Here is a 27,349-nt window from a genome sequence, read left to right on the forward strand (position 1 = left end):
GAGATAACAGAGACACCTGCAGATCTACTTCACCACTCATGGAGCTTTCCCTCTGCTGGTGGGGGGGGACCAGGGGCTTGAACCCAGGTCCTTACACACTATTGTGTGTGCGCTTAACCAGGTGCACCACCACCTGGTCCCTATAGTTTGATTTTTAATTTTACTATTTGAAGAGAAGACTCTAGATACTGGCTGCTTTTCAGGTTACTTGTTAGAAGATGTTAAAAACAAGCCACACTATAAGACATACTATTTTTCACATATGTATCTCTTCCACATTTATTCCAGGTTGCCTCCTCCCTCCCCACCTGTCTGTCTGCAGTATTTTTCAAAATAGGGCTCGTGTGTGTGTGTGTGTGTGTGTGTGTGTGTGTGTGTGTGTGTGTGAGTGTGTGTGTGAGTGTGTGTGTGAGTGTGTGTGTGAGTGTGTGTGTGTGAGTGTGTGTGTGTGTGTGAGTGTGTGTGTGTGGAGTGTGTGTGAGTGTGTGTGTGTGTGAGTGTGTGTGTGTGAGTGTGTGTGTGTGTGAGTGTGTGTGTGAGTGTGTGTGTGTGTGAGTGTGTGTGTGTGAGTGTGTGTGTGAGTGTGTGTGTGTGTGAGTGTGTGTGTGTGAGTGTGTGTGTGTGAGTGTGTGTGTGAGTGTGTGTGAGTGTGTGTGTGAGTGTGTGTGTGAGTGTGTGTGTGTGTGAGTGTGTGTGTGTGAGTGTGTGTGTGAGTGTGTGTGTGTGAGTGTGTGTGAGTGTGTGTGTGTGTGTGTGTGAGTGTGTGTGTGAGTGTGTGTGTGAGTGTGTGTGTGTGTGAGTGTGTGTGTGTGAGTGTGTGTGTGAGTGTGTGTGTGTGTGAGTGTGTGTGTGTGAGTGTGTGTGTGAGTGTGTGTGTGTGTGAGTGTGTGTGTGAGTGTGTGTGTGTGTGAGTGTGTGTGAGTGTGTGTGTGTGTGAGTGTGTGTGAGTGTGTGTGTGTGTGAGTGTGTGTGTGAGTGTGTGTGTGAGTGTGTGTGTGAGTGTGTGTGTGAGTGTGTGTGTGAGTGTGTGTGTGTGTGTGTGAGTGTGTGTGTGTGAGTGTGTGTGAGTGAGTGTGTGTGTGAGTGTGTGTGAGTGTGTGTGTAACCATCTAACTGCAGCACCTGCCAGTTGTGGGCTGGGCTTCTGAGCACATAGTTTCTTTGTTGTGCTAATTATTCTAATTACTCTCATGTACCTGTGACAGTGATTCACCAACCTAGAATGGGCACTGTTTTGCCAACTTTCCCCTGGAGGAGATGTCTTTCCAGCTAGTGCATATGTCTTACCTTTGTCACCTTTTTTCCAGAGGAGAGCTAGACCATCAACCTGAGAAGTTCAAGAGGCCTCCTGGGCTTGGGAGTGCTCATGCTTAGTAATTCATAGCTATCATTTGCTCTGTCACTAGTTAACTCAGCTAATTCTGATCCTCTGATTAGTTACATTCAGTATGGTCAGAACACTGACTTAATTGAAAAAAAAAAATGATGTATTTGTTTACTCTCTGAGAGACCAGAGGACTGATGGCCTCTGCTCAGACAGAGTGCTAGGGATGGAATTTGGATCTTCATGCAAGCAAACTGTAGGCCCTGTCTACTGAGTCACCTGCCTGGCTGCTGGCTGCTGGCTTGCTGATTTTTGCTTGTGAATTCTGTAACTATAGACTGACTTTGAAAGTATAAATTGGTCCTCTTTCCACCCTTTCATGTACTAATCTGTAATGGTGTATTGGTGACTTTCGAAAAGAAGCCTTTGCATAAATAAAGTTGGCATTATGTTGATCACAAGTACATTTTACAATACGAACTCAGTGAGTTCTGGGATGTGTGAGGACTATGCCTTTTTTTTTTTTTTTTTTTTTTTACCCTAGTGAGAAAAGGCTTATTGCAAAGGAAGGCTTATTCATAGGCTAACCAGTATGTATGGATTATGTGTGAAAGCTGAAGACCTGGAAATTATATGCCTTTGTGTAAAATATATATTCTGTTAGCCAGACAGAAATGCCAGATCTTGCCATTTCTCTGACTGTGCAGGAAGCTGTGGGATGGTGGGATGCTCCAGCTGCTGCTTCCTGAACACTATTCCAGCTCCTTAGATTCAAAAACCACAAGAAACAGGAGCCAGGCGGTGGCACACCTGGCTAAGTGCACACATCACCATGTGCAGTGACCCAGGTTCAAGCCCCTGGTTCTGTCGGTAGGAGGGAAAGCTTCACAAGTGGTGAGGCAGTGCCGTAAGTCGATCTCTCTCTTCCTTTCTGTCTCCCCCGCCCTCTCAATTTCTCTCTGTCCTATCAAATTAAAAAAAAAAAAAGCCCACCAGGAGTGATTGATTCCTCATGTAGGCAATAACCATAGTGGCAACTGAAAAAAAAATTCACAAGAAACCATAGCTGTCTTAAAGCCTGAACTTTCCAGGAGGAAGTCAAGCCTTTTCAATAAAAAGTGTTGAAGTTAAACTAGGAAGCAGTTTCATCCTTATAATACAAGAAATTTGTAGTAGAGTTAGAATTCCAGCTTGAAACTTTATATCCCTACATGGAAAGAAATGCTGGAGAGGGGGCCAGGTGGTGGCTCACCTGGCTAAGCTCACACATTACAGTGCACAAGGATCCGGCTTCAAGCCCCTGACCTCCACCTTTGGGGGAAAGCTTCACAAGGGGTGAAGCAGAGCTGCAGGTGGCTCTCTTTCTCTCCCACCCCCTCTCAATTTCTGTCTCTATACAATAATAAATAAAAATTTAAAAAGGCGGGATGGCTACTGTGAATGGTGGATTTGTAGTGCCAGCACCGAGGCCTGGCAATAACTAGTGGTAGTAATAATAAATAAAAAATAAAAAATAATAAAGTGGGAGCCGGGCGGTAGCACAGTGGGTTAAGCGCACATGGCGCAAACAAAGCACAAGGACCGGCGGAAGGATCCCGGTTCAAGCCCCCGGCTCCCCACCTGCAGGGGAGTCGCTTCCCAGGCGGTGAAGCAGGTCTGCAGGTGTCTGTCTTTCTCTCCCCCTTCTCTGTGTTCCCCTCCTCTCTCCATTTCTCTCTGTCCTATCCAACAACGACGACATCAATTACAACAACAATAACTACAACAGTATAACAAGGGCAACAAAAGGGAATAAACTAAAATATAAAAAACTAAGAAAGACAGGATATACAAGTATGTGGATATTTAGAAGTGTGATACATGGAAAAGCCATTGGTATAATGTTAAACATAGTTTTAGCTTTCTTCTTTCTGACCCTCTTGTTTATCAATTTTTCTTCTGAGTATAATTTGTTTTTTATGTTAAGTGTGCATCTGTTAAAGTAATGCACCAGTTATATGGGACTCACCTATTTCTTATTGCCAGCACAGGATGATAATAAACTGCTTTATTTCAATGAAAACAGTGCCACTGGAGGGACTTAGAGTATCCCATGTAGCAATCGACATGGGTCTGGGACCTTGCAGTGAATTACTCTCCCCCTTCTTATCAATCTCAAAACTATTAACTGTGTATGTGTCACGTGTGATTTTTGTAATCCACTGCTGATGGAGCTACATTGGAGTTTCTAGAAATGTATTTAACGGGGAAACTCACTTAGTGGTGGTTGGAATGTAAAATGATACAATCACATTGGAAGACATTGTAAAAAATCAAGAATATTCTTTTTGTTCCTCCCATTTTTGTTGCTCTTTTCCTTTTTATTATTATTGCTGCTGTTGTTGTTGGATAGGACAGAGAGAAATTGAGAGAGGACAGGAAGGCAAAGAGGAGGAGAGATAGACACCTGCAGACCTGATTCACTGTTTGTGAGGCACCCCCCTACAGGTGGGGAGCCGGGGGCTTGAACTGTGATCATTAAGCCAGTTCTTCTGCTTTATGCCATGTGCACTAAAGCCGTTGCACTACCTCCTGCCCTCCAACATATTCTTACTGTACCATCCAGCAATCACATTTTTTGATAGTTACACAATTGATTTGCAAATTCATATCCACACAAAAAATCTGTACACAATATTTATAGTTTCACTAATAATTTGCCAAAGCTTGGGAGCAATCCTTTATGAGATGCATGGATGAATAACTTGTGGTAACTGGCATATCACCCCATGAAAAAACATGAATTAAACTTAAGTATTTTTTTATTATTTATTTTTACAACACAGAATTACATGTCAACAGGGGTTCGAATCCACACCATTTCCACCACCAGAGTTCTGAATCTTCACTCTCCCCATTGCAATTCACCACAGTTCCCCTAAGGTTGTAGACATGGGCCAACCATCTTCTCTACAACTTTCTGTCCACACTTATACAGTTACCCCCCTTTTTTTTTCCTGATTCAATCCTCTCTTCCCCTCCAAGCCACTCGTGACATCATAACTCCCTCCATATGTCCCTCTCCTTTTCCTTCTTTCTCTCCGGGTGCTGATGGAGCTGGAGTGCAGAGTCCTCTTATCTTCCTCCTGTCACTTCTTCCCGGCTGGGGATATTGATCAAGGTTGTTTTTGGGGAACAGAAGGTAGGAGTTCTGGCTTCTGAAATTGCTTCCCTGTTGAGCATGGGTGTTGACAGGTTGATCCACACCCCCAGCCTGAAACTTAAATATTTATCAGCATGTATGAGGTCAATCTGAAAAGGGCACATACTATGTGATTGCAATTACATAATGTTTTGAAAAAGAAAAATTATACTTGTAGTCAAGATTGGTTGTTGGAGGATAGAAAGGAGAAAGGAGGGCAGGGGCGGACAGCATAGTGGTTATGCAAAGAGACTCTCATGCCTAAGGCTTCAGAGTCCCAGGTTCAATCCTCTGAACCACCATAAGCCAGAGCTGAGCAGTGCTCTGGTAAAAAACAAACAAGGAGAAAGGAAGGAATAGGCAGAGTACAGACGATTTGGGGGCATTGAGACCTTTCTGTATGGAATGATAATGTAGACACGTCATTATTCATTTACCCAAATCCATAAAATTTACAATACCAAGAGTGAACCGTAGTGTAAATTGTGGAGTTTGGGTGATTTCGAGTATGGTGTATTTAGATCTCCCAGATATAACAAGAGTATCACTCTGGTGAGGGAGTGGAAGAGGTTGTGTGTACTTTTTCAGATGGAAAGAGAAGTAATACAGAGAAACCACAGAACTGAAGTTTGAGGGGGTCCAGCGTTAGCGCAGCGGGTTAAGCACACGTGGGGCAAAGCACAAGGACTGGTGGAAGGATCCTGGTTGGATGCCCCCCCCCCACTTGCAGGGGAGTCACTTCACAGGCGGTGAAGCAGGTCTGCAGGTGTCTCTCTTTCTCTCCCTCTTCTGTCCTCCCCTTCTCTCTCCATTTCTCTCTGTCCTATCTAACGACGACATCAACAACAACAACAATAATAACTACAACAAGGACAACAAAAGGGGAAATTAAAAAAAAAAAAAGAAAAGAAATAGGGAGAGGAAAAGAGCGACACCTGAAGCGCTGTTCCACAACTCACGCAGCTTCCTCCTTGTCGGCAGAGACCCGGGTCTTGCCTATAGTGGATGTCTCCTGGCCTCCTCGCTCCGGGTTTCTTACTGAAGCCCTACTGTGTCTCCATTTTTCTCTGTCCTGTCCAACAACGACGACATCAGAAACAAGGGCAACAACAAGGGAAAATAAATAATAAAAAGAAAAAAAAATGAAGCTTCCTCTGATGTGTTGAGGGCCTGGCTTGACTATGGGGGGTGTGCATTATAAAATCAGCACAGTATCCCAGTGAGCTAGGTTGTCAGCTTTGTTTAATAAACTTTTAAAATCTGCCTTTTCTCCCCATCGTAAATGTAGAACAAGTATGTAGAGATCTGTTGTTACAGTTTTGTTGTTAGTACTCTTACATTTTTAGTTAACTTTTATTAAATAAAAATACTAAGACTTAATTTTTCAAGCAGTTCACAATTTACAGCAACATTGAGAGGAAGGTCCAGAGATTTCTCATGTGCCCATGATTATTGGCTTGTATATAGACTCATATAAAGTCTAATGTTTTCAGTCTTGGAGTTTGAACAAATATATAATGATATGCATTCCTCATTGTACCATAGACTATTTTTAGTATCCTAAAAGTTCTCTGTGTCCATCCTATTCATCTTCCCTCTAAAAATTTATTTTTCATTAGACAAACTAACATAAAAATATTTTATGGGGGGCTGGGCGGTAGCGCAGTGGGTCAAGTACCGACGTAAGGATGCCGGTTCGAGCCCTCAGCTCCGCACTTGCAGGGGCGGGGGTCGCTTCACAAGGGGTGAAGCGGTTCTTGAAGGTGTCTATCTTTCCCTCCCCCTCTCTGTCTTCCCCTCCTCTCTCCATTTCTCTCTCCTATCCAACAACAACTGCTATAACAACAAAAACAACCACAAGGGCAACAAAAATGGGAAAAATAGCCTCCAGGAGCAGTGGATTAGTAGTGCAGGCACCAAGCCCCAGTGATAACCCTGGAGGCAAAAAAAAAAAAAAATTAAGGGGGAAGGAGGAGACTGGCGGTAGCGCCGCTGGTTAAGCGCACAGGTTGCAAAGTGCAAGGACCAGCTAAGGATCCAGGTTGGAGCCCCGGCTCCCCATCTGCAGGGGAGTCGCTTCAAAGGTGGTGAAGCAGGTCTGCAGGTGTCTTTCTCTCCCCCTCCCTGTCTTCCCCTCCTCTCTCAATTTTTCTGTCTTATTCAACAATGTCATCAATAACAACAACAATAAAAAAGCAAGGGTAACAAAAGGAAATAAATATTAAAAAAATTTTATGGGGGCCGGGTGGTAGCACAGCGTGTTAAGCGCACAGGGCGCCAAAGACGAGGATCAAGGACCCGAGTAAGGATATGGGTTTGAGCCCCGGGCTCCCCACCTGCAGGGTGGTCACTTTACAAGCGGTGAAGCAGGTCTGCAGGTGTCTTTTCTCCCCCTCTCTGTCTTCCCCTCCTCTCTCTATTTCTCTGTCCTGTCCAACAACAACAATAGCAATAACAATAATAACAAGGGCAACAAAAATGGGGAAAAAATGGTCTCCAGGAGCAGTGAATTTGTAGTGCAGTCATGGAGCCCCAGCGATAACCCTGGAGGCAATATATATATATGTATACAGAGAGATGAAGAGAGGTAAAAATTGAGATCAGAAAACCTATCTGTTTTGACAAGCACAGTGTCAGGGCCTTAGGCATACAAGTCTTGTGCTCTGCCCACTGAACCATCTCCCAGATGGTTAGATACAATACCTTAAGTGTAACTATGGATTTTATTAATTGTGAATAACCAGGTGTTGGAGGCTTTAATTTTTAGATTGACTTAATGGGGTCCTGTCAAGGTTTTTCTAGTACATATAAAGCAATGTGTGATAGAAATATATATTTTTTGGTTATATAGGGATTGCTTAAGCAATATGGAGAACTGTACATTTGGTTTCCTGAAAATTAGTAATCAATACTTTTCAATATCTTCTGTGTTTTGCTAGACACTGACAATATGAAACCTTTGGAGGGTGTAAGAATTTTGGATCTAACAAGGTTTGTATTGGTTTATCTATACTTTTGGTGATTGAGTTTTCCCCTTTTCTCAATAAATTCATTTTTTATTATAAGAGTGCACTTATAATTGAAAAATTGCAAAGAAAATGGAAAAGAGAAATTTCTTATTTATTTGTTTATAAAAAGAAAGCATTGACAAAACCATAGGATAAGAGGGGTACAACTTCACACAATTCCCATCACCAGATCTCCATATCCCCTCCCCTCCCCTGATAGCTTTCCTATTCTTTAACCCTCTGAGAGTATGGACCCAGGGTCATTGTGGGGTGCAGAAGGTGGAAGGTCTGGCTTCTGTAATTACTTCCCAACATGGGCGTTGACAGATCGATCCGTACTCCCAGCCTGTCTCTTGGAAAAGAGAAATTTCTGTAATTTCATAATTTAAGAGCCAATTAGTATAACATTTGTGCATTTTTTTCTAATCTACTTATTGATCATTTTAAAAAGAAAAATTGGTGGAAAAAACTGAGTTTTTCAGATTCAGATACAGGGAGATGATAAATTATACCTATATGTCAACAACTTTACTGTAAATCATTAGCCTTCCCCCTCCCTCTGTGAAATGTGGGGAAAAACAAAGGAAAAAATTAGAACCACAGTGTAACTATAGTTTTATCTACATCTAAAACATGTCATATTGTGAATATTTTTTATGTCATTCAAAAATCAAAAAGTAAGTTACTGTTTTACTATGTTATTACATAATTATATGATCTTACCTCAGTATCTCTATTATCAATTAGGCTTCTTTGTACATAAATACTTGCTTCAGAAAATTCTTGATTACTTTGCTGGCATAGAATCTGGATGAAAACTTTAGTCAAAGGGAATATATTTTAAAAGCTGTTGATATATGTCTAAATTAATTTTAACAATTTTAATTCTTATTTGCACTTTATGAGCTTTTTTGTTGGAATATTAAAAATAATAATAACATCTTCAAGATACCAATTTACTTCTTATCTTTAACGTTATAGAGTGCTGGCTGGACCTTTTGCTACTATGAATTTAGGAGATCTTGGAGCAGAAGTTATAAAAGTAGAAAGACCAGGTAATGCTGTTGCTCCCTTCAAAACAAGTCACAGACATATGAAATAGCAGGGCTGGGAGGTGGTACACCTTTTAGAGTGCACACAGTACAGTGCACAGGGACCCAGGTTCAAGCCCCTCATCCCCACCTGCAGGGGGAAAGCTTCACAAGTGGTAAAGCAGAAGCTTTATACTTCAATTCTTTGTTTTCAAGGACTCATTGCTGTATTTTATACCTGTTACCAAATGATCTGCATTTCTCTGAAAGACAACTACTGGATGGTTTGGCTCATATATAAAGAATTGAAACATATGAGCTTGTGAAAAAAAAAATGTAGCCAGTAGACTGCTGAGGCTGTGAAAACTATCTTGGTTATCCTGGGGGTGGCGTGGGGGGAGGGGTTTGCCGGGAAGCAGAACTGTGGTGATGGACTCAACGCAGGACTATACACCTATAATCATATGGTTTTGTAAGCCAGTGTTAAATCACTAATAAAAATACAGTTTAAAAAGTGTCATGTTTTAGGCTGGTGAAATAGCTCACTTGAATAGTGCACTGCTTTGTCATGTGCATGACCCAGGTTCAAGTCCAGCCCCCACTGCACTGAAGGAAGCATCTGTGCTGTGGTCTCTTTTAGTTTCTCTCTCTCTCTGCCTTCTGTCCCTGCCAAATGAACCCACTGATCCTTGACCCAGTTTTTAGATTTTTTTTTTTTGATAGGACAGAGAGAAATTGAGAGGGCAGGGGAAGATAGAAAGGGAGAGAGAAAGATAGACACCTGCACACCTGCTTCACCACCTGTGAAGCATCCCTCCTGCAGGTGGGGAGCTGGGGGCTCGAACCTGGGTCCTTGCCTAGGTCCATGCTCTTCACACTATGTGCGTTTAACCCAGTGCACCACTGCCCGGCCCCTTTATATTGTCTGTATCATCCTCTATGATTTTTTTTGGAAAGTTTCAAAAATTAGTATATACTATTATAGTACTTATGAATCTGGAACAGATTTATGTATCTATAAGAGACACAGACTAGATAATAATTACACCTACTTGTTAATTGATCATACATGAGAAACTAAGATCTGGAAGATCCAACTTTCTGGTAAACAGATCTTAGGAGGCTAGAGAAGCTAGTAGAAAATTCTCAGATGAGCATAGGTTATATTTGTCTGTGACTCCAGGAAATGTGGAAAATCCTGCTTTCCAAAGTTAATGCTTTACTAATATATTCTTGCGGTCATTGGTGGGTACATGCTGAAGAATGTTTACTTTTTACTGAAGATGTTTTTCTTTCTCTCTCTCCTCATTCTCATTTTGTGATCCATTTTCAATATTTTAACACTTTGTAATTTCATTGATTTTCTTGACAGTATATTTAGGGAGAGCATCCAATCTAATCTACTATTTCAATTGATCAGGCCAAACCTTTATATTGACGTTTATCTTAGAAACTATAATTGCCTCTTTATTTGGGCCTATTTCTCCTTTGTGTACGTGTCTCTCTGTGTTTTACTTTCCACTGCACCTTTCTTTGTCTTTTTCTAATTATTTTTTAATTTTATTTTTACCAGAGCACTGCTCAGCTCTAGTTTATGGTGATATGGGGGACTAAACCTGGGACCTTGGAACCTCAAGCATGAAAGTCTCTTTGCATAACTATTATGCTATCTTCCCCCGCCCCACCTTTCTGTTTCTCTCTGTATATATTTTAGGTTTTATTTCCTTATTAATGAGAAAGATATGGGGAATGTTATGCATGTAAAAACTATTGTATTTACTGTTGAATGTAAAACATTAATTCCCCAATAAAGAAAAAAAAATTTTTTAAATGAGAAAGATAGGAGGAGAGAGAGAAAGAACCAGACATCACTCTGGTACGTGTGAGAGAGAAAGAACCAGACATCACTCTGGTACATGTGCTGTACGTGTGCTGCCGGGGCTTGAACTCAGAACCTCATGCTTGAGAGTCCAATGCTTTATCTACTGCACCATCTCCAGGACCACACCTTTCTTTTTCTAAATCGGGTAGGGAACAATGGACTGGCAGGCTGTAGATGGCCTGTGAAGAGATTTGTCAGGCTCTGCCAAGGCAATCACAGGCAGGATTCGTTGTTCTTCCTCTTTAATACTTCTTCGAAGTGCACTTTAACATTCATATTGTATATTTCATCATTTTTGGCTTCTGAGATAGTTATTCAAAATCTATACGAAATAAATGACCCAGTATACTTTAATTAAAATTAACTTGTTAGTATTTTCAAATTCAGTGGGAACTTGCCTTTTTTCATGTCTACTTCTTCAGTTGTTGAAGTACATAGTATTTGGTTGTAGCTTTCTAACTTAGATCATGATTCTTATGTAATCAAAAAGCATATCAAGTTAAGCATACCTTTTCTTCTTTTTAGAATTAGTAAGTGGGTGTAAACTGTTTGGCTGCAGGTAAACTAAATGAGTGATGTGGATTGGGATCCCTGAATGAGGGTGACATTCTAGGACTGTCCTTATGCAACAGGTTTAGATTTTGTTACACACACACACACACACACACACACACACACACACACACACACACACTTTCCACCAGGGTTATCACTGTGGCTTAATACCTGCATGATGAACCCACCACTCCTGGTGGACATAATTTTTCTCTTTTTCCTTTTAGTTTGATATGGTAGAGAGAAATTGAGAGCAGAGGGAAACAGAGAAGGTTAGAGAAAGAGAGACACCTGCAGCACTGCTTCACTGCTCCTGAAACACCCCCCTGCAAGTGGGGACCAGGGACTTGCACTGATCTTGCACATTGCAACATATGCTCTTAACCAGATTTGTCCCAGAATCTGTAAATGTATATATGAGTGAGCTCTGAAATGACTTATCATACTTCACAGATTAAAATTAATTATTTATACTGTTATTTTCAGGAGTTGGTGATGATACACGAGCTTGGGGGCCACCTTTTGTGGGGACAGAAAGTACTTACTTTCTCAGTGTTAATCGAAATAAAAAAGTAAGCGTATCATCCCTGTTTGGTTTTCTTTTTGTAATTATCTTGTAGTAAATTTTGATATTACTATGACTTCATCCTTGGCATATAATATTTTAAAGAAGTCCAAGAGACATTCTCTATACCCTATAGTTGTTCCTTTGCTATTAACTTAAATAAATTTGTGAGAATTTATAATAGAAGTCATTCTACTAAAAAGAGAAATCACTTGATTCTGTATATCTGTCTTTTGGAGATTGCTAATTGACAGTTCCTTGATATTATGATCTAAATGTTTCTTCATGTGGAAAGTAATTTTGCTTTAAGGGAAGAATCATTCCTGTGAATGACTTTGCTGTTAAACTGTCATCAATGAGAAAAACCTTTATAAATTTATTTTTAACAAATACATATTTAATTTTTAGAGTATAGCTGTTAATATCAAGGATCCCAAAGGAGTGAAAATCATCAAAGAGGTACAGTATGTCCTGTGGAAGATATCTGAACATTAAAATAAAGAGGTGTTAAATGTTCTTTAGTTGACAGTTTATACTTTTGCTGTGAATGTTAGTGAAGAAGTATTTTCCTGCAAGTATTCTTTACTTTTAGCTCTTTAACTTAATATTTTTATTTTATTTTATTTCATTTTTTCAAGAGAACAGTTTCTTTATTGCTGGAGTTATTGCCCATGGAACGTGGGCCTAAGTTGACTTTGATTTGGTATCTCTCCTCCTCCTCTTCATCTTCTTCCTCTATCTCCTTCTTCTCCTCCTCCTCCTTCTATCCTCCTCCTCTTCTTCTTTCTCCATCATTCTTTTAAAAAATGTTGTTGTTGTTTTTAAATTGTTATTATTATTTTGCTGCTGGAGCTTTGTCAGCCAGTACAATTCCACCACTTCCAGTAGATTCATTTCCCCCCTTTTGAATACCAGCTAGAGACAGGGAGGGAAGGAGAAGAGACATCACTGACCCACTCCACTGCCTGCACCGTGTGCATGAATCTCCCACATGGTTCCAGGGGCTCAAGCTTGAGTTCTCTTGGATGACAGAGTGTGCTTCACTGTGTGAGCTCCTGGCCTCTAACTTTACCTCTATATTATTTGATTATGATTTCTTCTATATTGCTTAGAATGTTTCTCCAAATCATAAGAATATTCAGTTATAACTCAAGATGTTCTTGGCAAAAGCGTTTATTTTTCATCAGAACTTAGAGCTGGGCATTATCTTTTTATTTATATTATTCCTTAAATTCTCAGAATATGTCTTTTAAGAGAAGTATCAGAATCCTCATTTCCACAGGAAGGCAGGAAATTAGTTTGATGTGGTATAAATCATACTCTGAAGTCTCTGGCTAGTAAAGGGAAAAGATAAGATCTAATGCCTGGATCACCTGGCACCTGGCACTGCTCCTGGCAGCTACGTTTTCACTATCTGCACCCATTTTCTTTCTTTCTTTTTTTTTTTTTTGAATAGTATAGAGAGAAAATGAGAAGGGGAAGATAGAGAGGGAAAGAGAAAAATAGACATCTGCTGATATGCTTCACCACCTGGGGAGCCAGGGGTTGAAACAGGATCCTTGCACTTCGTACTATGTTCACTTAACCTGGTACGCTGCTTCCCAGTCCCCTCCCCCTGTCATTTTATTGGATAGTACAGAGAGAACTTGAGAGAGGAGTGGAGATTGGGAGAGGAAAAAACACCTGCAGACATGCTTCACCGCTCGTGAAGCATCCCCACCGCAGGTGAGGCTTGAACCTGGGTCCTTGTGCATAGTGCTATATGTGCCACTGCCTGCCCCTCTTATCTTTTCTTTAGTAATCATTCCTTTTCTTTTTCTTCTTTATCTAGATTCTTCTTTCCTTAATACTTGCATATGTTGTCTGTTTCTCCACTCCATCTTCAGTATTGATTTTTGTTTTTTTTGTTTTAATTTTAGAATATTATATATCTTACCTTGAATTATCAAGGTTTTAGATTTGATTTAGCAAATAATTTACAATGTTATGGAAATTCTCAGTAGCTTGGTGTTATTTGGGACTAAAATATCTTGTTACTAAGATATCAGTGTACATTTGAATATTTTGTTCCTACATGTATAATTCTGGCCAAAATAAATGAATTTCTTGAAACTCCATCTTTTCATTTTCTTTGGATCCTGCCAGTGTCTTCCATCAGACTGAAGCACCTTAAAACTTAAGTTTCATTATATTCTTAATTTATCTCCATGTCTGATATTAGTAAAGTACATTTCAACTTATTTTAAACTCAGGTAGATTGTTTAGCTTAGCATCCATATTTAAGATTTTCAGCTATTTATAACACAAATTACTAAGAGGAAAGTTATTTTTTTTTACCCAGTCTTTTGTATTCTAGTAAAGATTTGTATTTTGATCTTAAATGTATAAAATAACCTTTGCCTTCAGGTCTGTGAGGTTATGATTGCTGACATAATGAATTAGGTTTATGGAAATGATTCCAAAGTATTTTAAAAGTAATAAACTGGGAGTCCCCCTCACCACCATAAACCGAACTGAGCTCTGGTGAGAGAGAGAGAGAGAGAGAGAGAGGAAGGAGGAGGAGGAGGAGGAGGAGGAGGGAGGAGGAGGAAAGAGGAGGAGGAGGGAGGAAGAGCAGGAGGGACGGCAGAGGGAAAGAAAGAAAAGAAATAGAGCATCACTTCTGCACATGTGATGCTGGGGCCTGAGCTCAGAGACCTAACAAGTGAGAGCTCAGTGCTTAAGGACCAGATGGTGGTGCACCCGGCTGACCAGTTTACCATGTGTGAGGACCTGGCCTTGAGCCCCTGTTCCCAACCTGAAGCTTCATGAGTAGTAAAGCAACTCTGCAGGTGTATATCTTTCTCTCCCTCCTCTTGCCTCCCTCTCATTTTTTTCTGTCCTATAAAATAAAATAAAAGTAATAAACTGGATTCACAAGAGCTCCAGAAAGTACTACTAAAAACAGCTGAAGAAAATCCTTTTCTGGAGTTGGTGCAGTGTTGCACCTGGTTGAGTGCACATGTTACAGTGCATAAGGATCCAGATTCGAGTCCTGGTCCCCAGTTGCAGAGGGAACATTTTGCAAGTGGTGAAGTAGTGTTGCAGGTGTCTTTCTTTCTATCTCCCCTACTCTCGCAATTTCTGATTGTCTTTTTCCAATAAATAAGATAAAAAAAATTTAGGTACTTAAAAAAATTTTTATTTAGGGGGTCGGACGGTAGCGGCAGCGGTTTGGGTGCGCGTGGCGCAAAGCACAGGGACCTGCATGGGAATCCGGGTTGGAGTCTCCAGCTCCCCACTTGCAGGGGAGTCGCTTCACAGGCGGTGAAGCAGGTCTGCAGGTGTCTATCTTTCTCTTCCCCTCTCTGTCTTCCCCTCCTCTCTCGACTTCTCTGTCCTATCCAACAATGAACGACATCAGCAACAACAATAATGACCACAACAAGGCTACAACAACAAGAGCAACAAAAGGGGGAAAATGGCCTCCAGGAGCAGTGGATTCATGGTGCAGGCACTGAGCCCCAGCAATAACCCTGGAGGCAAAAAAAAAAAAAAAAAAAAAAAGGAAACACTGACAAGACCATAGGATAAGATGGTTACAATTCCACACAATTCCCACCATCAAAACTCTGTTTCCCATCCCCTTCCCTGATAGCTTTCCTATTTAACCCTCTGGGAGTGTAGACCCAAGGTCATGGGGTGTAGAAGGTGGAAGGTCTGGCTTCTGTAATTGCTTCCCCACTGAACATGGGCCTTGGCAGGTGGATCCATACTCCCAGCCTGCCTCTCTCTTTCCCTAGTGGGGCAGAGCTCTGGGGAAGTGGGGCTCCAGGACATATTGGTGGGGTTGTCTGCCCAGGGAAGTCAGGTTGGCATCATGGTAGCATCTGGTACTTGGTGGCTGAAATAAAAATCCTTTTCTTAGAAAGCCTGTGTGGAACACTTAGTTATAAAACATGTAATTTTATAACTGTATAACACTTCATCTATACTTCAAATGATTATCTTAGTTGGTGATAATAATTTATCACAAAAAGTGCAGAAAAGTTGAAAGACTGTTGTAACATATTAATAAAATATTATTGAGGGACTAAGAGATAGCTCACCCAGTAGAACAATATTATGCCTTACTGTAGGTGTGGACCCAGTTCAAGGCCCAGCACCACAGCCGAGGGCAGCTCACTAGATGGTAGAACAATGCTGTGGGGGGTGGGGGGTGTCTCTCCTTTTCTGTTGCTTTTCTTTTCTTTGAAAAAAAGAAAAAAATTCAGCCCAAGAGCTGTGAAACCACTCATGTACAAGGCATAGGAGCTATACAACGAAGTATTGTTGAATAGTTATTAGGAATTTTTAAAAGATTTATTTTATTGAGAGAGAGAGAGAGAGAGAGAGAGAGAGGTTTTTTCACATGGGACATGCAGAGAGAGAGGAGCCAGAGCACCACTCCAGTACATGCAGTTCTGGGGATCAAACTGGGACCCTTGAGTATACAAGCCCAGTGCTTTACCAATTGGGCCATTTCCTCAGTTGTTCTTTTTTTTTTTTTTCCCCTCTTAGACTAAGACAGAGAGGCAGAGAGGTAGTGAGAGACCAGGACACTGAAGCTTCTTTCAGTGTGGGAAGGGCTTGACTTGAACCTGGGTGGTGCACATGGCCGAGTAGCACACTATCTAAATAAGCAGTTCCTCCAGCCCTAACTAATTGAGACTAAATAAGACATTTCTACGTGTTCAAAAGTCACTGTAAAGAGTTTCTCTGTACTCATGTGACAAGAGATGCCTTGTAAATCATTAATTCTCCCAATAACGTGATAAAAATGATATTCATGGAATGAAAGCATAAAGTCAAAAGTCGTAACTGGTTAGTTTATTCCATATCTTCCTGTCCTTAGATAAAATTAATGTGGAGGTCTGTGCTGAAGGCACATATTGCTTTTATTGTTTACTTAGTTCAGATCTTACCCTTTCCCAAAAGGAATTTAAAAATAATTTATATAACACATAAAACATTTACTCTGGATGAGCTAGTAGAACTTTTTGTCTATTTTTAATAAGGCTGAAACATTTCAAAATATTGATAAAGATTTTAATAGTAAGACTTACAATGAGCCAGAATCTAACTTCTGTAGTGGTAGGTAATATGGGAACCAAACAGGCTTGGTTTCTGACAGGTACTGATTCACTGAGTCATGGTTTGATAGATTAAGGGAAAGAATGGTGTACTATAGAGGTGGTGTACTCACCAGGCACATGGTGCAGGTCTGAATTCTAGCACTTCCTGGGAGGTACTGTGGCATTGGGGAAAGCTTAGGTGCTGTGGTGTCTCTTTGTTTTTCACTTTTTCTCTGTATCTAAATGAGTAAGAGCAGTGAAATGGCGCACATGTGAGGCCCAGCCCCCCCCCCCCCCCCCACGCTGAGTACAATTAAAATTCTTTGTAAAGAAAGCACCTGAGGGAGTCGGGCTGTAGTTCAGTGGGTTAAGCGCAGGTGGCGCAAAGCACAAGGACCGGCATAAGGATCCCGGTTCGAACCCCGGCTCCCCACCTGCAGGGGCGTCGCTTCACAGGCGGTGAAGCAGGTCTGCAGGTGTCTATCTTTCTCTCCTCCTCTCTGTCTTCCCCTCCTCTCCCCATTTCTCTCTGTCCTATCCAACAACAACAATAATAACTACAACAATAAAACAACAAGGGCAACAAAAGGGAATAAATAAATAAAATAAATATTAAAAAAAAACCACCTGAAATAAATGTCTAAAGACATTTCTCTCTGTCCAACAATGACAACATCAAGAACTACAATAATAAAACAACAAGGGCAACAAGAGGGAATAAATAAATAAGTATTTAAAAGAAATAAAGAGAAGTGGTGAAGCAACGCTGCAGGTGCCTCTCCTTTACCTTTCCCCTCCTTTGCAATTTCTCTCTGCCTCTATCCAAAAAAATAAAAATATTTTTTAAAAGATATGTTTAGTTTTGAGCAAAGGGTTTAAAGCTCTTTTATTTCATGTGCTTACCATCTAATTTTTCTACCTAAAATTCTAAGGACCTACTTGGACCATTTCTTTTTTTTTTTTTTAATGTTATTTATTTTTAATTTTTCCCTTTTGTTGCCCTTTTTAAAAAATATGTATTGATTTATTTTGTTGCCCTTGTTTTACTATTGTAGTCATTATTGTTGTCGCCGTTGTTGGATAGAATAGAGAGAAATGGAGAGAGGAGGGGAAGACAGAGGGGGAGAGAAAGACAGACACCTGCAGACCTGCTTCACCGCCTCTGAAGCAAACTCCTGCAGGTGGGGAGCCGGGGGCTGGAAACGGGATCCTTACGCCGGTCCTTGCTCTTCTCGCCATGTGCGCTTAACCTGCTGCTCTACGCCCTGCTCCCGGCTTTGCTATTTCTTCCATTAATGTAAACAGTTCCAATAGCTCAGGTAGCTGGCCAGAGTTTCTGTATTTTATCTAATTATCACCTCCTTATGATTTTTTTTTTCCTAGACAAAGCAAGGATTAAATTTGTTTAGTGAGTTCAGAATATCAGTTGTGGGGGTGTGTTGAAATTGGAAGTCTCTTATCAGCTGTGACTTGTCTTCACCTCTTCCTTCAGCTTGCAGCAGTTAGTGATGTATTTGTGGAAAACTACATTCCTGGCAAGTTGCGTGCACTGGGCCTTGGGTATGAAGACATAGAGGAGACCGCTCCTCACATCGTCTACTGCTCTATCACAGGTATTTCAGCTGCATGCCCCCATCAGTTTCTGTGTTCGTCTGTATAACAAAACTTTGCCTAGTTTTGATTTTTTTTTTTTGAAATGACTCTGTTCTCCCTTACCCCTAAATATTATAGATTGCTGAAAACTGACCATTGAAGAACATGAATATGAATGAATGACTTTTTCATATATTTACCAGCTATTTTCATATTGTCCATAAAGTATTTGCCTATAGCATGGCATTTTTAAAAAATATTTTACAAGAATTTACAAACTACTATTATCAACATATGTAAAACTACAGGTGACATATTAACTGGCCTTAAAATTACATAGGGACCCAACATATCCCTTCAATATAGTCAAAAGTGCTTGGCAAGGTGAAGGAAAGAGTGCTACAAAGTCTTCCAGATTATTCAGTCTTGGCTGGTGAATTTATGACTGTGTGTAAGAAAATTTTGTATATTATGATCACATAGCTATGAAAAAGGATTCACTATTAAAACGTAACCTTAAATAAAAAAGATGTGTTGCTAGATTTTTTTTCCTTCAGAAAAATAGTTATTTTTCTGTTTTTGCTTATTCATTCATCAAATATGTGACCTGCAAGGTAATTTTCCAAGGTTCTAAGATATAGTAATGAATAGCCTGTTATTGCTTTCAAAGTGGTTTACTTTCTAGTTTGGGAGACAGGAGGGGAACAAATATATATATTCTTTTTCATATATATAGATGTGTGTGTTTTGTTAATTGGGTTGGTAGTAATAAGGGTTCAAATAGCACAAGAACAATGTGGTGAGGAGGAGCTATTTTATCTTTTTTATTTTTTATTTATCTTTAGTTATTGGACAGAGACAGCCAGAAATCGAGAGGGAAGGGGGTGCTAGAGAGGGAGAGACAGAGAGACACCTGCAACACTGCTTCACCACTCTCAAAGCTTTCCCCCTGCAGGTGGGGACCGGGGGCTCGAATCTGGGTCCTTGCACATTTAATATGTGCACTCATCCAGGTGCGGCACCACCAGGCCCCAGGAGGAGCTATTTTATACTAGAAGGTGACCAAGCCTTCTTTGGTAAGGTAATTGAGCAGAGAACCTGGTTGAAGAAAATGAATTGTATGTAAACATTTAAAGTTTTAGGCGGGAGTCAGGTGGTAGCACAGCAGGTTAAGCGCACTTGGTGCGAAGAGCAAGGATTAGCGGGAAGGAAGGATCCCGGGCTCCCCACCTGCAGGGGTGTCGCTCTGTCTTCCCCTCCTCTCTCCATTTCTCTCTGTCTTATCCAACAACGATGACATGAATAACAACAATAACTACAACAACAATAAAAATCAAGGGCAACAAAAGGGAAAATAAATAAATAAGTGTACACACACACACACACACACACACGTTTTAGGCAAGGGGAACGACCCATGCAAAGTATCTCAACTGTTGTCTTTATCTGTGTTTTTTGATGGTTACTTCAAGCATCTTTTCATATGTCTGTAGGCCCTTTGGATCACTTCTTTGATACGTATTCTGTATGGGATTGTTTGTCTTCTTGTTGCTGAGTTTCGTGAGCTCTTTATATATTTTGACTTTTTGTCTGATGTATGGCATAAAAAAGATCTTTTCCCATTCTGTAAGGAGTCTCTCTTGATTTCTTCTGTGTGCAGAAGTTTTTCAATTGGATGTAGTCCCATTGATTTATTTTTGTTTTCCTTGCAAATGGACTTGAGTCACTGAAGATGCCTTATTCATCAAATAATAGCCAAATTCTATTTCTGTGTATTTGGGTTATTGAGATGTCTTAGTAGTTTGAATAGGACATGCTGCTTCAGTGTCAACAGTGATTTTCACAGTGTGATTATCTATGTGGTGGTATTTTCATAGAAATAAGCTATAATTGAAATATTTAATTATTATTTTAGATAGAATGAAGAGCACTGTGTTAATTAACTTCTCTGCTGTATCGGGATGAAACAGGTTCTGTATGTAGAAGATGACTTTTTTTTTGCCAGTAGATCTGAGTCTTTCATATTTTCTATTTTGTTTATTTTATTTAAGTAGTTAACTAAATTTAATTTTTACCAGAGCATTTCTCAGCTCTGGCTTATGGTGGTACAGGGGTTTGAATCTAGGACTTTGAAGCCTCAGGCATGAGAGTCTCTTTGCATAACCATTATGCTGTCTACCCTGCCCCATATTTTCTATTTTATAGGTTTGTAATTATACTTTCAACTTTGTGTTTACATATTAATATTTGTGTGTGTGTGTGTGTGTGAGAGAGAGAGAGAGAGAGAGAGAGAGAGAGATTTTTCCTTAGACTTTTACAATCCAGTTGAATTGTTGAGGTGTAAAATATCAAAACGAACTGGGGGAGATAGCTCAGTGACAAGAGTGTCTATCTTGCATTATAAGATCCTATCTTTGGGGAGTCTGGTGGTAGCCCAGCGGATTAAGTGCATGTGGCATGAAGAGCAGGGACTGGTGTAAGGATCCCGGTTCGAGCCCCTGGCTCCCCACCTGCTTGGGCTTCACAAGCCATGAAGTAGGTCTGCAGGTGTCTATCTTTCTCTCCTCTGTTTTCCTCTCCTCTCTCCATTTCTCTCTGTCTAACGACGATGACATCAATAACTACAACAATAATAAAAAAACAACAAGGGCAACAACAATAAAATAAAATAAATAAATATAAAAAAAACTAGCTTTGATTTCTGGAAATGTCAAAAAAAAAAAAAGACAGAGAAGCAAATAGGACCTCTTAAAATATGGAGAGGTGCTGTTTGTGGTCTTTTGCAATAAAGGTATCAAAATAAAAGAAATCAAAGTAGCTATAATATAACATCTGAATTATCCTTTTGACATGAAATATTGTATGACTAAATCATGTAAAATTCCTTACCCCATATCTATGATTTGATTATTTGATTGAGATTCAGTTGATCTAGACTGGAAAGTTTGGCTTCAAGTTGCAGATTGGGGCCTATTCTGTTCTGTAGGTCTCTTCTACTCTTTGAAATCATGACTACCAAACACACATTCTCTCTCTCTCTTTTAAAAATATTTATTTATTTTTGTTGCCCTTGTTGTTTTTATTGTTGTAGTTATTGTTAAAATTTTCGGCGGCTCCGGCTGGGCTAGCTAGCTTCACGGGCGGGTAACAGAGACGACCAGAGACATACGGCTGGGCAGGGAAGCTGCATTTCTTTATTCAGGAACAACGATTCATAAACTAAGACAAACTAATCACCAAACAGAACTCTGCTGTCTCTTTGGGCGGCGCAAGCACTCTCTCTTACTCTCGAACTCAGGAACCCTTCAACTCTGGAACTCTGCCGGGGTTCCTTCGGGGCGGGGCCAAGCAGGCCCGCAAAACTAACTGGACTGATCCAATTCTCTTGGTGGGGGAGAACTAGAACCCAATGTAAAGCATACAACAAGTTATTATTGTTGTTATTGGATAGGACAGAGAAAAATGGAGAGAGGAGGGGAAAACAGGGGGAGAGCAAAATAGACACCTGCAGACCTGCTTCACGGCTTGTGAAGCGACTCTCCTGCAGGTGGGGAGCCGGGGGCTCGAACTGGGATCCTTATGCTGGTACTTGTGTTTTGTGCCACCTGTGCTTAACCTGCCACTCTACCACCCGACTCCCACATTGTCTCTTTAGTAAAAAATGTGTATACGAGAAACAAGATAAATCTCATAACCCCATTTAAGATGTGATGTGAGTAATGTATCTCTTAACATTGCTTTGGTTAAAGCAAGTTACACGACCAAGCTAATACCAATAGTTAAAGAAATATCGGGTTATTGGAAAAGTCATGATACATTTTTCTACATCTTTTCTATTTTTTAAAAATTGTTTTATTATCTTTATTATTGGATAAAGATAGCTAGAAATTGAGAGGAAGGAAGAGGGAGAGAGACAGAGAGACACCTGCAGCACTGCTTCACCACTTGTGTAGCTTTCCCCCTGCAGGTGGGAAACTGGGAGCTTGAACCAGCATCCTTGCACACTCTAATATGTGTGCTCAACCAGGTGCGACACCAGCTGGTCCCTTTCCTTCATTTTTTTTTTTAGAATTTTTATTAAAATTTATTTTTCTGTCATTTTTTTATTGGACAGAGAGAAATTGAGAGGGGAGAGGGAGATAGAGAGGGAGAGAGACAGAGACACACCTGCACCACTCCTTCACCACTCATGAAGCTTTCCCCCTGCAGGTGGGGACCTGGGGCATGAGCTCTTTGTGGACTGTAATGTGAGTGCTTAACCAGGTGCGACACTGCCTGGCCCTTCCCTACATTTTTCTATGCAAAAATGTGTCATGATTTTTCCGACAGCCCAGTATATTCTACTCCAGCAACAGGAACTACAAAGTCACATGATAAAGGGCCTAAAATGCATGTTATTACCTCACCCAGAGAAATAAAATGCTAGTCCACTTGGAAAAGCATTTCACATCTACAACTAAATATGATGAGAGTGAAACAATTCTTTTGGGCTTTGGCTTGTGATTGCATGCTAAGTTTTCAGGTCCTGTATTAGCGTTTTAGTGCACAGGGCCTTGGAGGCAGATTATGTAGTTCAGTAGTCTGAGCTAAGGGGAGAATGAAAGGATCATGTACTTTTCTGTGATGGCCGGGAGGGAGCATGTGCAATCTCAAAAAACACCTCTCCTGATTCTGTAATTCTATATAATCCTCACCTCCTGACAGTCATTAGAAAAACATCCATAAGTTCATTCTCCTTTTACTTCCTGATAAGGAAACAGATCTGGAATGTCTCAGGGATTTGAAGTCACACAGTTTATTTAATGGCAGGCAGGTTTAAAACTCTGACTTCTTGACTGATTATTAAGTGCCTATGTGCTTTCCATACTTAAAGATGGATCGTTGTTAAGTGATGACCTAGATTTTGTGATTGCAAGACACGGAACCACTCTACTTGAGAATCATATATAAAATTTGTTATTAATTATATTTGCAATGCTAGAAGATATGGATAGATGTGCTCACAAGAGGCTAAAATTCAAGTCTAAGCAAAGGTCATATATGAGTCATGAGTATGTGTGTATATGAAACAAGGATCATCTTTGGTTTGGTATTCTTGGTAATCAATGTTTGTTTTTCAAAAATTAGACTGATTAGATCAGTCTAAAGTTGCACATGTTATGATTGGGACTTAGACTTCCTTGATGCTTCCCAGTGGTATTGCTGACTTGTCAGTGCTGTCCAAGCCCAGATAGCGTGTTCTTACTCACATGTTGGCCTTACTGCTGATGAGAGTAATCTTAGAATGGTTAGGAGATTTACTTTAATGCATGATGACAGTTGTGTGGTTGAAATTGCCTCAGTCTGTGAAATCAGGTCTTCAGGACAAAAATTTTAGACTGATCACAAGGGAGGAAGGACCTGATTATTTTTATTAGCGTGATTCTCTTGTCATTTCACCGGAAGTCGAGTCTCAGCATTAGGGGGCAGTGTTTAAAAAGATATAATACACTAGGAATTAATTTTTGAAAGAAACAGTTGTATTTGCCACGTACTGGGTAGAATTTTTGTAAGGACATAGTTATATTTTTAAAGAAAAAATAAAACTTTTTAAAAGTTACTATAACCCTACCTTGTACTTTGAGAAGTATAGTGATATATTTCTTAATTTAATTTTAGGTTGCACCTTCTTTGTATAGTCTGTTACTAATTACACATAATCAGTAGTAGGAATCTTCTCTACCACAATTAAATATTTCCCTTCCTTCTTTTTAATTTTATTACTCATTTATTTAGAAGAACAAAACTCATATTATTAACTAGACTAATTTTGTGGTAGGAACATTGTGTTTACTTTTTAATAAAATTCCCTGATTTTTTTTTAAACAAAAGGGATTATAAATTGCCTTTTTGATTGTTGTAAATCTCTCAATGGCATTTTTCTAATTCCCTGTCCTTTTAAGGACATGTTATAGGATTTTACTCAAGGGTAGATTCACTCTTTAGTTCATAGGGAAAAATATGGAGAGATTTACTTTATGAAATGAATGGATATCTATATAAAACATTTTTAAGGAAAATATGATGTAAAATATACTTATTACGCAACCATAATGGTAAGTCAGTGAATACTGACATAGGAACAAAGAAATAGATAAGTGAACAGGAATAGAGACCTCTGAAACACCTTTGTAGTGGAAATTAAAATTGAACGATGAATTTATTCCATAGTCATCCTTCTGTTTCTGACTTAATTCACTTAACATGATTTCTTCAAGCTCCATCCAAGATGGGCTGAAAACGGCGAAGTCACTGTATTTAATAGCTGAGTAGTATTCCATTGTGTATATAGACCCTGACTTGCTCAGCCACTCATCTGTTGTTGGACACCTGGGTTGCTTCCAGGTTTTGGCCATTACAGACTGTGCTGTTAAGAACATAGGTAAACACAAATCTTTTTGGATGGGTGTGGAATTTATTCCATACATTAAAAAAAAAATCTCTAGGAGACCTTAGGTCTTATGTATAAAAAATAAAACTTTAAAACTTTTGGAAACCAGTTTAGAAAACAATTTTTTTTTTAATTGCCACTATGGCTATTGCTGGGACTCGGTGCCAGCACTATGAATCCACGGCTCCTGACGGCCATTTTTCCCTTTCTTTCTACTTAATTTTTTTATTTGACAGGACAGAGAAAAATTGAGAGAGGAGGGGGAAATAGAAAGGGAGAGAGAAAGATGAACAGCTGCAGACCTGCTTCACCACTTGTGAAGCAGCCCCCTGTAGGTGGGAAACGGGAGCTCGAACCCGGATCCTTGATCTTGGTGATATGTGCGCTGAACCGAGTGTGCCACTGCCTGGCCATAACGTTGCTTTTTGAAAAAGCAAAGGGTACCCTAATCGAACTAAATATGTCTCAGTTGGTAAATGTTTAATATAATTGGATACGATTAAGCAGTGGAGTGACATGAGCTACATAAAATTGTACAAATGTATATTTCAATAACTTAAAAGTAGCTAACAAAAAGATATATATCTATATATCTGTATATATCTATATATCTATATATATATACACACACACATATATATATATATGTTATTGAAAGATACTAAGTACAAGAAAATAATACTTTTCAGGAGAGGGGGGATAAAGAGTATGGAACTGAAATGATGAACAGAGGACTTCTACTTTACTTGCCAATGTGACTAACCTATGTATTAGAATTTGTGTTATTATTATACATATCCTCTAATATTTAAAATAGCAGCAACAAAGGACTTAGAAATCTCCAAATAATTATCTTGGTTCCTTACATTTGTATTCATACTTCCAACATCAGTATATTTCTTTTTTGGAGTGGTGGTTGGTACTATGGGTTGGACCCAGGACCCAATACTTGAGAAGCATGTGCTGTATCACTGAGCCACATCCTTATCCTAACATATTTTGTGAGCTTGTGTATAGTTATGACTGTGCATAGTGTCCAGATTTTAAAAAAAAAGGCAGAAATGGTTTCTGTTTTTAAGGACCTTGAAGTCTCCTGTCAAAAACATTGTATATAAGCTGGTTAAAAATAAAATATGGCATGCACTTACTAATTATGCTGCTGTGAAAGGATCTGTGTACTGTGGTTGATATTAATAGAGGAGGGGAATCACATGCTAAGGGGGACAGTCAGAGGAAGCCTTTGTGAGGAGGTAGCATTTCATAGACATGGAATGTGAGAGAGAGCCAGTCCTACAGAGAGCAAGGGGAGGAGTGATTCAGGCAGAGAGAAAACCAAGGTATAAATGTCCTTAGGAAAGACCTAGAAATCTGTACAGGTCTAAGAAAAGCCAGTGTGCCTGGAACACCAGAAACAGAGTTCAGAGCACTTGAGGACGTTAGGCGTTGGCGTGCAAGTGCTTTGGCCTTTGGGGAGGGGCTTGGGCACTAGATGGATACGATTCAAATTGCATTAAAAATAATCTTTCAAATAGAAAGGAATCCAATTCCAACTGGCTTACTGAGTAACTTTAGTATAAACACTGACATAAAAATAAGGCTCATTTTCAGAAAGTAGTTATTAAGATGACATTTCTCTCTTAGAGAGTCAGAGGGAGAAACTAGAGCTCTGTTCCACTACTTACATTTTTTGTTTATTTATGATTTTATAATGGTTTACAAGATCGCAAGATTATAGGGTATAGTTTCACACTGCAGTCTTCCACCATCATAGTCTGTACAATGCCACCCTCCCATCCATAGTTTTCACCAAGTCTTAGCAACAGTTTGGCTACTTGTTTTTTTTAAACAAGTTCATGTGTTTCAGTTCTTTATATTGCACATATGAATTAAACCATGATAGTTACCTTTCAGAGACATGTAGGTTATCTGATAACAGATGTAAACTAGAACAATAAAAGTCCTTGAACACGAAACAATTAAATGATTAAACTCCTTGACTTTACTTCACCCACCCCATTTTAAAAAAATGCAGAAACAAGGAGTGGGTAGTTATTTAGTCATTATGCAAAAGACTTTTTTGTCTTTTCCCCTTTTTATTATTGTTGTCATTATTGTTGTTATTGATGTCGTTGTTGGATAGTGTTGGATAGTATGCCAGCTCCCCCTGGCTTCTGCTTAACCATATGCCTATATAGGGATAGATTTAATCCCATTCAAAGCCTTGGTCTATTTACATAAATCACTTTTACATTTACATAAAGCACTCCCTCCAGGGCATTGGTGGTTCAGTGATAGGATTCTCGCCTGCTCCGCCCCCTCCTTGTCACACTCTGATTTTCACCAGTCACTTTTCTCTCCACCCTCTCTATGTCACATCCTGTTTCCACCCTACTTGGCGAGTATATATAAAGACAGCATTGTGAGTTTTAGAGTACTTGAGTTTAGCTTGGCTCGTCTTAGATTGTGCTGCGTCCTGCATGAATAAAGAGATACTGCCTACAGCTCAGCCATGAGTCCCTGGTTGTCTGTTACCCGCCCGTGAAGCCAGCCCGGCGAAAACAACCTAGCCCGGCGAAAACAACAGGATAGGACAACGAGAAATGGAGAGAGGAGGGGAAGACAGAGAGGGGGAGAGAAAGACACCTGAAGACCTGCTTCACCACTTGTAGGTGGGGAGCTGGGGGCTA

General features: G+C 39.9%; 1 protein-coding gene across 1 annotated transcript in view; it reads left to right on the top strand.

Moving 5' to 3' along the window:
* The window catches only part of SUGCT (succinyl-CoA:glutarate-CoA transferase), a 144,366-nt gene that overhangs the window by 8,975 nt on the left and 108,042 nt on the right, over positions 1-27,349 (top strand). The window contains exons 2-6 of the mRNA XM_060195770.1: positions 7,445-7,496; positions 8,495-8,568; positions 11,468-11,553; positions 11,955-12,005; positions 18,132-18,252. Coding sequence (XP_060051753.1) covers positions 7,445-7,496; positions 8,495-8,568; positions 11,468-11,553; positions 11,955-12,005; positions 18,132-18,252 — 384 coding nt within the window. The remainder of the gene's footprint in view (positions 1-7,444; positions 7,497-8,494; positions 8,569-11,467; positions 11,554-11,954; positions 12,006-18,131; positions 18,253-27,349) is intronic.

The sequence above is a fragment of the Erinaceus europaeus genome, chromosome 8 (assembly GCF_950295315.1).
Source record: "Erinaceus europaeus chromosome 8, mEriEur2.1, whole genome shotgun sequence".
NCBI classification, from domain to species: domain Eukaryota; kingdom Metazoa; phylum Chordata; class Mammalia; order Eulipotyphla; family Erinaceidae; genus Erinaceus; species Erinaceus europaeus.